Here is a 14,368-nt window from a genome sequence, read left to right as displayed (position 1 = left end):
GGGACCTGAGAACACAGAGAAAGCAGACGCAGAGGGATCAGTCACGTGCAAGGAGGATTCCAGGGTCATAAGGCCTGAAGAGTGCACATTGGATGTGGCCATTTGGAAGTCCTTGTGTGCCTCGAGTGACAGCGACTCCAGTAGACCTGAGGAGGGGAGAGCCAAATTGGACTTCTCAGGAATGGGTGGAAGTGAGATGAGGTGAGCAGGTGAGGTGAACAGGGGTGAAGAGTGATGGAGACATCACAGAGGAAAAGCTTGGGAAGAGGCCATGGTCAGGCAGAAAGACTGTCTTTGAACAGGAGGAAGGACTGGAGGAGGCTGCAGTCTAGCCGGGCTTGCCTGCAGAGTGGGAACTGTTGAGGCGAGCTTGTGGTCTTATCTTCCCCATGACGCAGGAAGCAGGCCCCTGCAGAGACTGTGGGGAGCAGGCCCCGGAGAGAGGCTCGAAAGGCTATTGAGGGGAGCGGGAGAGGAGCTGTCGCATCCTTGCTACCCATCAGCAGGGAGGCAGAAGGAAAGCAGGCCACCCTGCGAGCCCAGGGTAGTGGGAGAGCAAGTGTTTTGGGGATGCCGTTCAGTGTGCCCAGACTTCCCCTGGCAGCTGCATCCTGGCTGCTGACCCAGTGGGAGGAACCCTGGAGGCCCGAGGCATGTGGCACAGAGAGAGCGGGAGGGGGTGGGAGCATGTGGAGGGAGTCAGCACTCTAGCTGAAAGGCGCAAACCCTCAAGGATGATGAGCTCATGGGAGAGGGATAGACTGACTTCAGAAGTGTTCGCCATAGTAGGTAGAGTCTTATTCAAATGTAGGAAATCTCCCTCCTTGCTTGTAGCTAACAACCTGTTTGCCAATCCCTTCATTAGCTGCCTGTTTTAGTTTATGGTCAGTGGTTGTGAGGATCTGGGTTTGTATTTAGAACCTAAGATACCCAATCTCAAACTCCCTGATGTGTGCAAATTAGAGATGGACAGCTCACCCTCCTGAGACAATTCTGTGCCCCTCTTATCTCTGAATAGGGTATTATTGTGGTGACCAGAATAGATTTCTTCCAGTTCTGTCTTTTAAAATGATTATGAACAGTATACCTAAGAGCCTAGCTAGTTTTGGAAGTTACCTATCAAACAAGTAATAAACGGTACAGACAGGTGAAATGGTCGCAGCGTGCATAGTGGCGGGCGTGTATAGACTGATCCCAGCCCAGTCAGCCTTCCCTGCGGTGACCAGGGGCTCTGGGGACTAGGAAAAAGAGCTCGGGGGCCACTGGGGAAGCAGGGGTGTGGGGGAAGGAGAGCAGGGGGTGGTAAGGAGAGCAGGTGGGGAAATAGAGCTGGGGAGGGATGCCACTGGGGAAGCAAGGGGCAGGGGGAGGGGAGAAGGGGAGCAGGCAGGGGAACTTACACCCAGGAAGGGACAGACCTCCTTAACCTCTGCCATGCAGGAAAGGGGAGGCATGCTTTGCCTTTGTTGAACCTGGTACTTGGATAATCAGCTATGGGGAGCTTAAAACGGACATTACATTTCAATGAAATTTCTGTAGTGCTGTGGTTACATGGTTCCTTAAAATCCTTTCTGTGGCTTTTAAATGGCTTGGAAACAATTTCTAGACACTCTCCTCTAGTTACAAAAAGAAGGTATTAGTTTTGTGATTCTATAAAAATTTCCTATGTGTAAACAGTAAAGTTATCACAATTACAATGATAACTTTAACCTAGTTATACCACCACCCCTCCCAACGGAACTTTATGGGTGGATTTGACCAATTGTATGATGGGGTTCTAGCAGTTTTGAAAAGAAATAAAATTGTATTCAATTTTTATATTTGTGGTGATTAAAAAACCAGCAAGATAGAGGAGATCCTGTCTTGGAAGAGGAATTTCAGCGACTGAAGACGGACATTAACCAGAAGCGGGTTGTTCACAATCTGGATGAAGTGGGTAGCTGTCCTTTATTTTGAATCTCATTATTGGCAGCTCTTTAAATGCTTACTTTTAAAATGCTAAACAATTTTAAAGAAATCCTCTTAGCAAGGGATATTTAATCTTTAATATGCTAGTGTTTTCAGAGTGTCTTTTACTTCATATTCACAGTCAGTAAAGCATCACAATTCATAATTAACGTTTTCCTTGAAATTAATGGCATCACATGCTTTGGCTTCTCCTCCCCACCCCTCACTTTCTCCGCCTGTCTCCTTTGGCGTTTCACTCCCTCTGCTCCCCATGCCGCTGTCTGAGGGGCCTCCATGGGTCTCTGGGCCTCTGCTCCTTGGCCTTCTCCTGGGTGGAAGCCATAAACCAGACTTCAGGTCCCAGCTCTCCCACAGACTGGGGACCTTGGAAAGGCCTCTGGGCCTTGGCGCCTTAGTTTCTTCAAATGACAACTGGGAACAGTAGCCCCTCCACCTGAGTACCCACTGTCATGTGATAGTTTCTGATTAAACCCCAATTTTTACTTTTAATGAAAAGATTCTTCCTAATCTCCCCACCTTCATCATTCTCATGTTCTTTTCCTGGGTTTATCACATCTGAATTATTTCAACCTCCTTTCTTCTCCCCCACATTTATTCTGGCCACCACGTCTTGCCAATAGCTCTTCTACATGATCGTACTCAAGCCCAATCTTCAGATCTCACCCCAACTAATCCAGCAGACAGTCTGTTCATATCCCTGTCCCTCTGCCCTCTCCTCTCCAGCCCACTGCCTGTGCAATGTGAGACATTCATTTCTGATACATTTTCCTCATATTGTTTCCCTGTTCAAAACCTACAGTGCCTGAGGCTCTGGCTGGTCTCAGTACACCCTTAGGCATCCTTTCCTCTACACTCACTCACCCAGCACCTCACACCTGTGCCCTGGTATGCAGGTGCTGGTGCTGGTGCTGGTGCTGGTGCTGGTGCTGGTGCTGGGAGGAAGGCTGAGCATGGCAGTCCTCCATGGCATCATACAGTCGGATCCTCTCCGTCCAGATTCAGTGCCAGCACCCACCACATCTGACTTCATTCTTCTTCCTCAGGATCACATGTGTTTGCTTGAGCTTCTTGAAATAGACTATACATTTTTTTTAAGCCCAAAGCTTCCACTTTTAGACCCAACCCAATACGTATTCCCTATGATCCTGCGTATACTAAAGTGCTTAATAAATGCTTATTATAAAGCAGAACAAATAAAACGTAAACTAGGCATCAAATCCAAACATTTTTATTAAATGCTTATATTAGGGGTTACATTTCTAAGATGTGCTTTTATTTTATATTCACAGAAAATCAAGGATTTTGAACCTGATTTTGATCCACTTATTAATAATACTTGGGTCAGCAGGTTCAGGGCACAGAGACGGTTTCAGCAAGCAGCACGCAAGGTAAGTTTCAGCACCAGATTGAAATTTTAATTTGTGTAGTCATCAGCATAAGGAAGTCAAAGATTGAGTTCGTTTGTACCTTCTTTATTGAGATATAATTTGCATATAATAAATTTAATCTCATAAGTGTACAACTTAGTAGATTTAAGTCTATTCACAGAGTTCTACCTCTATCACCACTATCTAATTTTAGAACATTTTTATCGCCACAGAAAGGCACCTGGTTCCATTAGTGGTCACTCTCATCCCCCAGTCCTGGCAACCACTAATCTACTTTCTGTCTCTGTGGATTTGCCTCTTCTGGACATTTCATATAAATGGAATCATACAATGCATGCCCCTTGGAAACTGGTTTCTCCTTAACGTGTTTTCAAGGCTCATCCATGTGATAACATATATTAGTACTTCATTCCTTTTTATGGTTGAACTAGAGGCTCAGTGCATGAAATCAATTTGCATATTACCTCTTTATTATATAGGCTGTCGTAGCCATAACTTTACTGATACATCTCCTAGGACAATGGAAACTAAGGAGAAAATAAACAAATGGGGCTACATCAATGAAATCATGCACTCTAGGGGGCGGGGGTCCTGAGTCCAGCCTGTGCCCTCTCACAGTCTGGGAGCCCTCGGGGCATGTCTGACTGTTGTGGAGGCAGGGGAGCCTCCCACCACCTCCACTGTGCTCACCAGGCCTGACCCTGGCTTCCGGCTCATCGGCGTACCCCCTGTGGGAGCACACTGACCACCAGGGAGCAGTTCCTGCATTGAGCGTCTGCCCATGCTGGTCAGTGTGCATCATAGCGACCAGTCATTCTGCTGTTTTGTCGATTTGCATATTAGCCTTTTATTGCCTGGTATATAGGATACTGTCTCATGAGATGGACAGTCCACATCTTATCATATCCAAGCCCAATTGAAACATTTGGGTTGCTCTCACTTTAGGCTATTATGAATAATAAATGCTATGAACATTTGTGTTCAGTTTTGTGACATTAGTTTTCAATTCTCTTGGGGGTATACGTATATCTGTGTCTGTGTGAGAGAGAGAGAGAGTGTGTGTGTTTCTGGGTCAGATGGTAACTCTAGGACAGTGGGATATTGATCAGCACTTTCTGGGGAGAACAATGGAGAATTCCTGTGGGCTCTTGTCTCTACCATTCAGGCTCATGGCTCCCCCTTCATAACAATCATCTTGCTGCTCTGGCTTCTTTCCCCTCACAATGGCCTTCCATCTGCCACATTGCTAGCCCTCAATGGCTTCCTAGGATCAGAATATAATGAAGACTTATCCTCTAATGCCAGTAAAGGGTATAAGGTGGGTCCCTGGTCTGGCTGCAGCCACACCTCCCCAGCTGTACTCTGTTCTCTATGTTGTTCCAGTCCTCATCTTCCAAACACATCAGCTTGTCCCCTATAACCTATGTTTCTTCTCCTTTCCCTTCAATTGACATGCCATTCCATTTCCCCTCCATCTGTCCACACCTGTCACCTGTCCTTTGGGCCAACTCTGAGAAAGAGTCCCTGTGAGCTTCAGCACCCAGCAGTCCTCCTGTTGCTTCTTGTATCTTATGCTGCCTGTAGCTCTCTTGACCCTGTCACTCAAATGTGACTGGTTTGCAGGGGGAGGGGAGCAGAGCCCCTCCTCAAGCAGGGGAGAGCAGCGGCTAAGACTTGGACTCTGAAGCCAAGGCTGCCCACCCTTAATTCTTGGTGCTACTTCTCATAGCCTTCTGATCTTGGACAAGTTACATTACCTCTGAGCCTCAGTCTCCTCATCTGCAACTGAGGATAGCAATAAGAGCTGTCTCATGTGGTTAGTGTGAAGATTAAATAAGTATATACCCCTAAGGGACTCTGAAAGTTTATGGAATAGATGCTCTTTCAAGTAATGCTTTCTGCCTCAACTGATGACAGTCTAGACCAGTGGTTCTTAGGGTTGCCTAAGACCATCGGAAAACACAAATATTTATATTATGATTCATAACAGTAGCAAAATTACAGTTATGAAGTAGCAACAAAAATCATTTTATGATTGGGGGTCACTACAACATGAGGAACTGTATTAAAGGATTGCAGCATTAGAAAGGTTGAGAACCACTGATCAAGGCCAAGAGCAGCAGAGCTCACTGCATTGGTGACCTACTCACCAACCTCTAAGGCCCTTGAGAGCCAGAGTCCCCGCTGAGGCAGAACATAGGTGGCCACAGGTGCCCAATGTGGGAAAGAACGTGGTGGAAGGAGGTAGCACAATGCTGTGCTCTGAGGGAGGGAGCACAGCTGTTGCCAATGGATGAACAGCAGCAAGGGACAGGCTGGGCTGGCTTCCCACCAGTGGGACCACCCTAATCCATTCGGAACAAATCCGCCAGGGTAAAATATATATATATTGTCAACAATTATGTGTTTTGCTTGATTAATGGCTCATCCTTCTCACACTCCCAGCAGGTACTATCAGTTCAATGTAAATATATTCCCAGTATGATGACTTCTGGCCTTCACCCCAGCTCAGTAATAGCCACATCATCTTCCACCTGGGCCATTGCAGCAGCCTTTCCACTCCCTGTGGCCCCACCCTGCTGAGTTCAGTCCTGCAGGGAGATCAGAGTGCCACAGAGCTGGGATTTTTGGAGCACATCTCCTGGGAAGAATTTCATCTGGGAATCTGACAGGGGGGAGCTGGGTGCAGCGGCTACATCATGGGGGCCACTCCTATCTCCCCTGCTAGTTCAGCCTATACTGTTGCCACAATGAGACTCACTTGATCTGCCTCTCTAGCAGCCCCTGGCCCTGCCCTTCTGAGCTCAGAGCTGGGATATTCCAAGTGTGTGTCCCTCAGAGGCTGTTGTCTGGGACCTGAATGAAATGCTTGGCCCCCTCCTGTGATCTCCACCAACACCACTCCCAACAGGAGACTCTGATGATCTGTCCTCTGGAGTCCTGAGGCTCCACCCTGCTGAGTTTGCTCCTGCAGAGGGGACAACTGGCTGTATTCAGCCTGAACCTGAAGCTCAGAGACTGGCAAAGACTGCGTGGTATGGCTCTAGAGTAGGGGTAACTTTCCTCTCATTGAGTGCCTGACCAAGCAACCCCAAGTAGGGTACCTATTAGCCCCATCTTCCAGACCCCAGTCAAGGTGCCCTACCAAGCTCATGACGTGTGGAAGGGTCTGTGGGTCACAGTCAGCCGAGGTCAACTCTATATTCTTCCTTCAGAAGGCACTGGAGGAAGACCAGGCAATCTCAGGGAGTGGCAGAGTAACTGATAAGTGAAGGCAGACCTCAGGGAGTCCTGGACCTTTTAAATATATGCCTTCAACTCTATATAGGATGTCTTTTGTAGCAATATCTTTACTGATACAGCTCCTAGGGCAATGGAAACTAAGGAGAAAATAAACAAATGGGACTACATCAAAATAAAAAGCTCTGCACAGCAAAAGAAACCATCAACAAAACAATAAGGAAGCCCACTTCATGAGAGAAGATATTTGCCAATGTGATCTTAGATAAGGATTTAATCTCCAAATTTTCAGTTAACTCATACAACTTCACAAAAGGAATATAAACCATCCAATAAAAAAAAATGGGCAAAGGATCTAAATAGACATTTCTCAAAAGAGAGCATACAGAAGGCCGAGAGACTTATGAAAACATGCTCAAATTCACTAATCATCCAAGAGATGCAAATCAAAACAACACTGAGGTACCATATCACACCTGTCAGAATGGCTATCATCAATAAACAACAAGTGCTAGCCAGGATGCGGAGAAAAAGGAACCCTTTTGCACTGCTGGTGGGAATGCAGACTGGTGCAGCCACTGTGGAAAATAGTATGGAAATTTCTCAAAAAATTAAAAATGGAACTCTCACTTGACCCAGTGATCCCACTTCTAGGATTATATCCCAAGAAACCAGAAACACCAATCAGAAATGATATATGCACCCCTATGTTCATAGCAGCACAATTTATAATAGCTAAAATTTGGAAACAGCCTAAGTGCCCATCAGCAGATGAGTAGATTAGAAAATTGTGGTATATTTACACAATGGAATATTACTCTTCTGTAAAAAAGAAGGAAATCTTACCATTTGCAACAACAAGGATGGAACTGGAGAGCATTGTGCTAAGTGAAATAAGCCAGTCAGAGAAAGATAAATACCACATGATCTCATTCATTTATGGAATATAAAGAACATTATAAATTGATGAATAAAAAGATAAAGAGGCAAAGAAGCATCGAACAGTCTGTCAAACTACAGCAGGAAGGCAGGGGAGGGTTGGGGGGTGGTAAAAGATCAACCGAGGACTTATATGCATGCATATAAGCATAACCAAAGGACACAAGACACTGGGGGGGGGGGGGGGTAAGGGGGCAAGTGCTGGTGGGTAGGGGAGGCCTAGGGAAGGTCAATGGGGGGGAAGAGACAAATGTACTACTATTTGTAATACTTTAAACAATAAAATACAATTTAAAATAAAATTTAAAAGCTGCAGTATTTTACACAATAGAATACTACTCAACTGTAAAAAAGAAGGAAATCTTACCTTTGACCTCACCATGGAAGGACCTTAAAGTTATAATGCTAAGCAAAATAAGCCAGAGAAAGGCAAATACCATGTGATCTCACTTATATGTAGATTCTAATGAATAAAATAAACTGATGAACAAAATAGAAGCAGAGGCACGGATACTTGGAACACACTGACAGCTGTCAGACGAGATAGGGAGGGGAGGCTGGATGAAAGAAAGTGAAGGGATTAAGCCAAAAAAAAACACGCAAAGCTATATATATATATATATATATATATATATATATATATATATATGGAGAGAGAGAGAGAGAGAGAGAGAGAGAGAACGAACAGTGTGGTAATAGCCAGGGGGAACAGGTGGTGGGAGTTAGGTGGAGGGGGGCAAAGGTGGAGGGAAACAGGAACAGAGACTTTGCTATAGGCCGTGTGCAGATGATGTATAGTTGAGTTGTACTCTTGAAACGTATGTTTTGTGAACCAATGTCGACCCAATAAATTCAATAAAAAAATAAAATAGTCTATTGCACAGTTATTATCAAGGCTACAAGGTCATGCTGGATTTCTCTTTGTCTCTTCAGCATGTCTCCTTTGTTCCTTGATAAGGATCTTTGTACTCACTGGTTCCTCTGCTCAGAACTTTCTTCCCAGGATCATTGTTTCCTTATCATTCTAGTCTCAGATCAACCCTCTCAGAGTAGCCTTCCCTAATTATTCTTGCATAATGGCCAGACCACTCCCTCCCCAGCCCCCACTCATGTTTTCATGTATTTACTCTCATTTTCTTCACGGTGTTGATCTTGTTTAAGTGTTCACTGTCATCCATTCCACACCCCACTCCCCAATACACACACACACACTTGGACCATCACCTCTGTACAGGCTAATATTTGTTTGTTCCCACTGTATCTCCAATACCTTGCACAGAACTGGCCAGAGTAGCCACTTCATGATATCTGTTAAATCAGCAGTGGGGAATGTCCACCCGCGGACTGTATAAGGCCCAGGAAATCATTTGGTCTGGCCCTGCCAAGGCATTAGGGGTGAGTTAATTCCATGTTTGACCAAATATAGCAGGCTAATCTTTAAGTTGATAATTTTGTATGGCCTATGAATTTTGTTACAAATATCCAATGGCCCTTGGCAGAAAAAAGGTCCCCACGCCTGTGTTTAAAGAAAGAATTTTCACAGGATGGAAAGGAGTGTTGGTTATGGAATGAACAATCGTTCCAATAACTAGGACTGATTTGCGCGCATCCGCTCTGAAGTCAAAGCACAGCGGAGTACAGTTAGCATTGCCCATATTCCACAGCCCCGTTTCTGCAGAATTGTCCATTCAGTTTGTCCTTCAGCTGTGGGGGAGCATTTACTACTCAGGTACACTGGGGGGAAGGAATGTAGAAGCAGTCATTGCCTCCACTCTGGAAACATGGGGAAGCGGAGTCTCGGACACTGGGTAAGACAAGGCAGATGGCAACCTGGTCTTGTCTGTGTTCAGGGAGGTCAGCAACACCCTGACACTGAAGTCCCCGGCCTCGGTCTCAGGCAACAGCTTGCCATTCTCCTGGTGAATTCTGACTGACAGCCGTGGCCTTAGCTCTTCGCTGTGGCTGGGGAAAGTGAATTAAATTAAACAATAAAAATGAGCATGTGTCAACTACTCATTTGAAACCCTTATTCTTTCTAATTCTAGATCATGGTTCACCGACGATTACTTAACATGCTAGACATCATGCGTACCATGGACAGAGAGACCTTACTGAAGAGGTTCAGGCATAACAGACAGTCCGTAACACATGGTGAGATGCGGCTGGGGAGTCAGGGATGCTTCGACCAGCCGTCCCCACAGCATGAGGTTTCTTTACAATGAAGTTGGCTGCGTAGAAATACGATATTTTCATAAATCACATGTGTGTTTTCTATGGCTGCTAAACAAACCACCACCAACTTGTGGCTCAGAACGACAAACAATTATGATCACACAGTTCTGGAGGTCAGAAATCTAAAATCAGGGATCCGCAGGGCGGGTCCCTGAGGCTCCAGGGGAGAATGTGTTCCAGGCCTTTCCCGGCCTCAGGAGGCCACCTGCACTCCTTGGCTCCTGGCCACTTCCTCAAGTCACTGACCTCTTGCCTCTGTCATCACTCACGTCTCCTTCTCTGACTCTGACCCTCTTATCTCCCTCTTTTATGGATCCTGTGATTGCTTTGGGCCCACCCGGATCCTCCAGGACAATCTCCCCATCTCATTCAAGACCCTTAACTTAATCACACCCGCAAAGCCCCTGTACCATGTAAGCTCACCAGAGACCAGGAGAGTCAACACTTACACTTGCTGACTGGTTGGCTGGGTCTGGTTCTATCTCACAAAGTGCTTTACCTCATATTATTTTTGTTATTTAAAAAAAAATTCCAATCCACAGGTGGTCTGGGGCTGTTGGAGGCCCATCCTCAGAAGCTCTAGGAGCCCAACAGCCATCTCACCACCTCCTTCTAGAAAAGGTGCTGCCAATCTATGGCCCCCGTGCAGACCCACAGCAGGCCTGGTCTCTGCAGCCCTCCTCCCTCCCGAGCCCAAGCCCCTGGACCCGGCTCAGGCTGCCCTCCCCGAAAATGAAGTGAACATAAAATAACTTTTTTTATAAATTGGAGCAGGATGGAGGTAAAGGACAAAGGAGACACTAAAAATGGGAGTAAATACGTACACACATAGATACTGTGATTGAAATGGCACATGGCAGGTACAAATAAGCAAATGAAGGTGGTGGCTTCACATAAAAATACCTTGGGAAATCGCCCCAAAAGCACTGTTTTGTTTTTCCCTCATAGACAAGAGTGTCTCCAAATTCTTTCTGCTGTCCAGTCAAGACAATCATCTCAGCCCGGTCTCTGTGTCACCCAAGCACGTGCTGCCCTTCGCCTTCCCCTCCTACAGTCCTCCCCAGGGCTTCGACGAGCTGGTGGGTGCTGCTGGGCCTGGAGGGCCCGGGCTGGGTGGGCCCGGGCTGGGTCAGAGGGTTGTTTGGCAAACACCAAGGCAGGCCCTGTCACTGTCTCGGTCCCTGTGCCTCCTCCGAGAGGCTCCCACGGGAGACCTGTGCCCGGGAACTGTAGCCAATGGGAAATCAGGGACCATGTACTGCTGCGGCCTGACATCTAGCACTCCTGTGCAGAGCTGCTGAGAGTCGGGCTGGCCCTTTCCAGCCTGGGGCCCAGCAAGAGCACTGAGCAGAGCTTGACAGCCCAGGCTCAGGCCTGAGAGCAGACGGGCAGACGGAGAAACCCAGAGGACCTGGCCTGGCCCGGAAGGCAGGTCCTGCTCAGCTGAGCCCTTCTGCTGCGTGAGCAATGGAGAGGCCAGAAGGACGGCCCGGAATGCCACAGTCTAACCCATCAGGCTCACAATTCCCCTTCCCTTTCCCCTCCTCTCTCTCTCTCTCTCTCTCCCCAACTCCCCTTTTCCTGGCATGAGGTGTGGTATTTTAACCCTCTTGGCGAATGGGCACAATGATGCATTATAATAAAAATAACAGCCCTACATTGCATCCACCATGAGTGAGGCTGTGTCCTAAGGGCTTCAGTTGTATCAACTCTTAATCTTCAACAAATCTATATGTTGCATATCATCTTACAGATGAGCAGGACACTGAGGCCGAGGGACATAGCCAAAAATAAAACTTTGCTCGTGTTCACATAGTTGGCAATAGAAAGTGTGTTTAAGTTTATATTGAAAGTGCATTTGGTAAAAATAATAATAATAATAATAAATCAATAAATAAATAAAATTAGTTTCAAAGAATAAACTTGCCATTCACATCCTATTATGTGTGTTAAGCATTGCAGGACTGACTTTAGAAATTCCGTGTATTTTCTGCATTAGAAATTAAATAAAAGATTAGAATATATTGTTCCTAGTGGGAAAAAATCTGTGATTTTCCAGCAAGAGGAAATATCTGACACCTAATAACTGAGGGCAGAGATCGCCACTGCGCTGTGGAGCCCGGCACATTCCTTTTGAGCAGTTCAAAGCTTAGGCATTTTGTTTGGTGCTTTAATTAGTTCTACAAAAGCTTCTCTGCTGCTCAGACTTGATGAGAAGCAGACTGCTCAGCATTCCTGCCTTTAAAGAGTTTTCACATTCATTTCACAAATACTCTATTTTATCAATTTTGAAATAACTTTTAAAATATTTAGCATCTTTGCCCAGCAAATGTGGCTCAGTGGTTGAGCATCAACGTAGGAACCAGGAGGTCACAGTTTAATTCCCAGTCAGGGCACAATCCTGGGTAGTGGGCTCGATCCCCAGTGTGGGATGTGCAGGAGACAGCCGATCAATGATTATCTCTCATTATTGATGTTTCTCTCTCTCTCTCTCTCTCTCTCTCTCTCTCTCTCTCTCTCTCTCTCTCTCTCTCCCTTCTTCTCTAAAATAAATAAAAATATATTTTTGAAAATATTGATCATCTTTGAAATTGGGAAGGGTCTTATAATTGATGGCATATAAACATTGCATCATGCTAATGTAATGCGGGCACTGTTTCAGATTCTCCAGGTGTCTGAGGCAGCTTGGCCAGCAGGAAGTTGATTGGGTAGTGCTCTAGGGATTGGCAGCTGTGGAAGGGTGGTGGGAGTGGACAGAGTGGGAGTGGGAGTGGACAGAGAGAAGCAGTATGCAGACCTTCATGTCAAAGGCCTCAGCTGAATTCATGAGGAGCTCTGATGCTGAGACAGGGTGAGAGGGCCCGGCATGTAGGCCTGTCATTGGAGGTGGGCTGCCCTCGGAGGGGCACACGCCTTCACTGAGGCCGCTCCTGCAGCCAGGGTACCTCCTAAAGAAAGCTGGCCCCAGAGAGTTGTTTGTATGAACTGGACTCCTAGAAACTGGGGGACTGAAACCTTCAAGCCCAAAAGTGATTCTGGGTGGCACATTGCAGCATCCATGACAGTAGAAAATGAAAATGAAGAATCACTTCTACTAAGAGATTGGGGGGGGGGGGGGGGGAGTTGGCGCGGCAGGCAAGGCCACCTGTAGGCCCCACACATGCAGTAACAACTGTGGTTGTGGGAAGGGATACTTTAAGAATGGAACTGTTCATTTAATGTTCAAAGTGTAAGGGCTAGAAACACAGCCACCTTTGCCCAGTGTGATTGTGTGTCAGTTGCTTGCATTTTCCCCTTTCAGGATCCTCTCGGCCTTGGACCTGTCCCAATTAAACCTTCAGACGTCCAAGTCAAGCACCGTCATTCCTTCTTCAACCTGCAGGTCAGACCTATCCCATGGTATCCTTACTTAGGTTTCTTACAACTTGAACAGAACATTTGAATGGCGTTACTTTAGTAGCTTGTTTTACTATGAATTATACTGTGTCACATGCTATGTGTACTTTCCTGCTGTCATTTTATGGTATGTGTGAAGTCAACAGACTCTGTTTTCCTGATGTGGCTTACGGTATCCAGGATCCTTCCTTATTCTGTGGAAATACCATATATTATGCATACATGAAGACACACAGATTAGAAACTTTAAGAAAAAACACAAGATGAGGTGAACAAAGTTAGTCAGTCCTCCTTGAGTATATGTGACCACTTCTGCTTTTGAAAATGTAAATGTTTTTATTTTTTAAACTAAAGAATTAGTTGAAAGTATTACATATTCCTCTTTTTTCCCCCCATTGACCCCATTCAGCCCACCATCAACCCCCACCCCAGGCCCTCACTGCCCCACTGTCTGTGCCCATAGACCATACATATATTCATATAAGGTTCTTAGTTGATTTCCTCACACCCTCCCACCATCCCCCACCTTTCTTCTAAGGTTCCCCACTTCCCTGCTTCTGTGTCTTTGGATCCACTCCATTCATCAGTTTATTTTGTTACTTAGATTCCACAGATGAGTGTGATCATGTGATACTTATCTTTCTCTGACTGACTTATTTCACTTAGCATGATATCCTCCAGGTCCCTTCATTATGACTCAAAGAGTAAGAGATTCTTCTTTTTTACTGCTGCATGGGTATAAATGTACCACAGCTTTTTTATCCACTCATCTATTGATGGGCACTTGGGCTGTTCCCACATCTTAGCCATTGTAAATTGTGCTGCTATGAACATAGGGTGCAAACCTTTTTTATGATTGGTGTTTCTTATTTCTTGAGATATTCCTAGAAGTGTGATTATTGAGTCAAATAGGAGTTCCATTTTTAATTTTTTGAGGAAACTCCATACTGTTTTTCATAGTGGTTGCACCAGTCTGCATTCCCACCAGCAGTGCAGGAGGGTTCCTTTTTCTCTGCATCCTCACCAGCACTTGTTGTTTGTTGATTTGTTGATGATAGCCATTCTGACAGGTGTGAGATGGTACCTCATTGTTGTCTTAATTTGTATTTCTATGATGATCAGTGACTTTGAGCATTTTTCCCAAATGCCCAAAGTCTCTTAGCCATCTGAATGTCCACTTTGGAGAAGTATCTATTTAGGTCCTT

At 45.7% G+C, this 14,368-nt stretch overlaps 1 protein-coding gene across 1 annotated transcript in view; it reads left to right on the top strand.

Moving 5' to 3' along the window:
• Positions 1-14,368, top strand: part of CFAP221 (cilia and flagella associated protein 221) — a 77,092-nt gene that overhangs the window by 46,063 nt on the left and 16,661 nt on the right. Inside the window, exons 12-16 of the mRNA XM_084892247.1 lie at positions 1,843-1,932; positions 3,258-3,356; positions 9,581-9,686; positions 10,716-10,846; positions 13,069-13,149. Coding sequence (XP_084748373.1) covers positions 1,843-1,932; positions 3,258-3,356; positions 9,581-9,686; positions 10,716-10,846; positions 13,069-13,149 — 507 coding nt within the window. The remainder of the gene's footprint in view (positions 1-1,842; positions 1,933-3,257; positions 3,357-9,580; positions 9,687-10,715; positions 10,847-13,068; positions 13,150-14,368) is intronic.

The sequence above is a fragment of the Pipistrellus hanaki genome (assembly GCF_964339955.1).
Source record: "Pipistrellus hanaki genome assembly, chromosome: 8".
Classification (NCBI taxonomy): Eukaryota; Metazoa; Chordata; class Mammalia; order Chiroptera; family Vespertilionidae; genus Pipistrellus; species Pipistrellus hanaki.
This window is presented reverse-complemented; position numbering and strand designations above follow the sequence as displayed.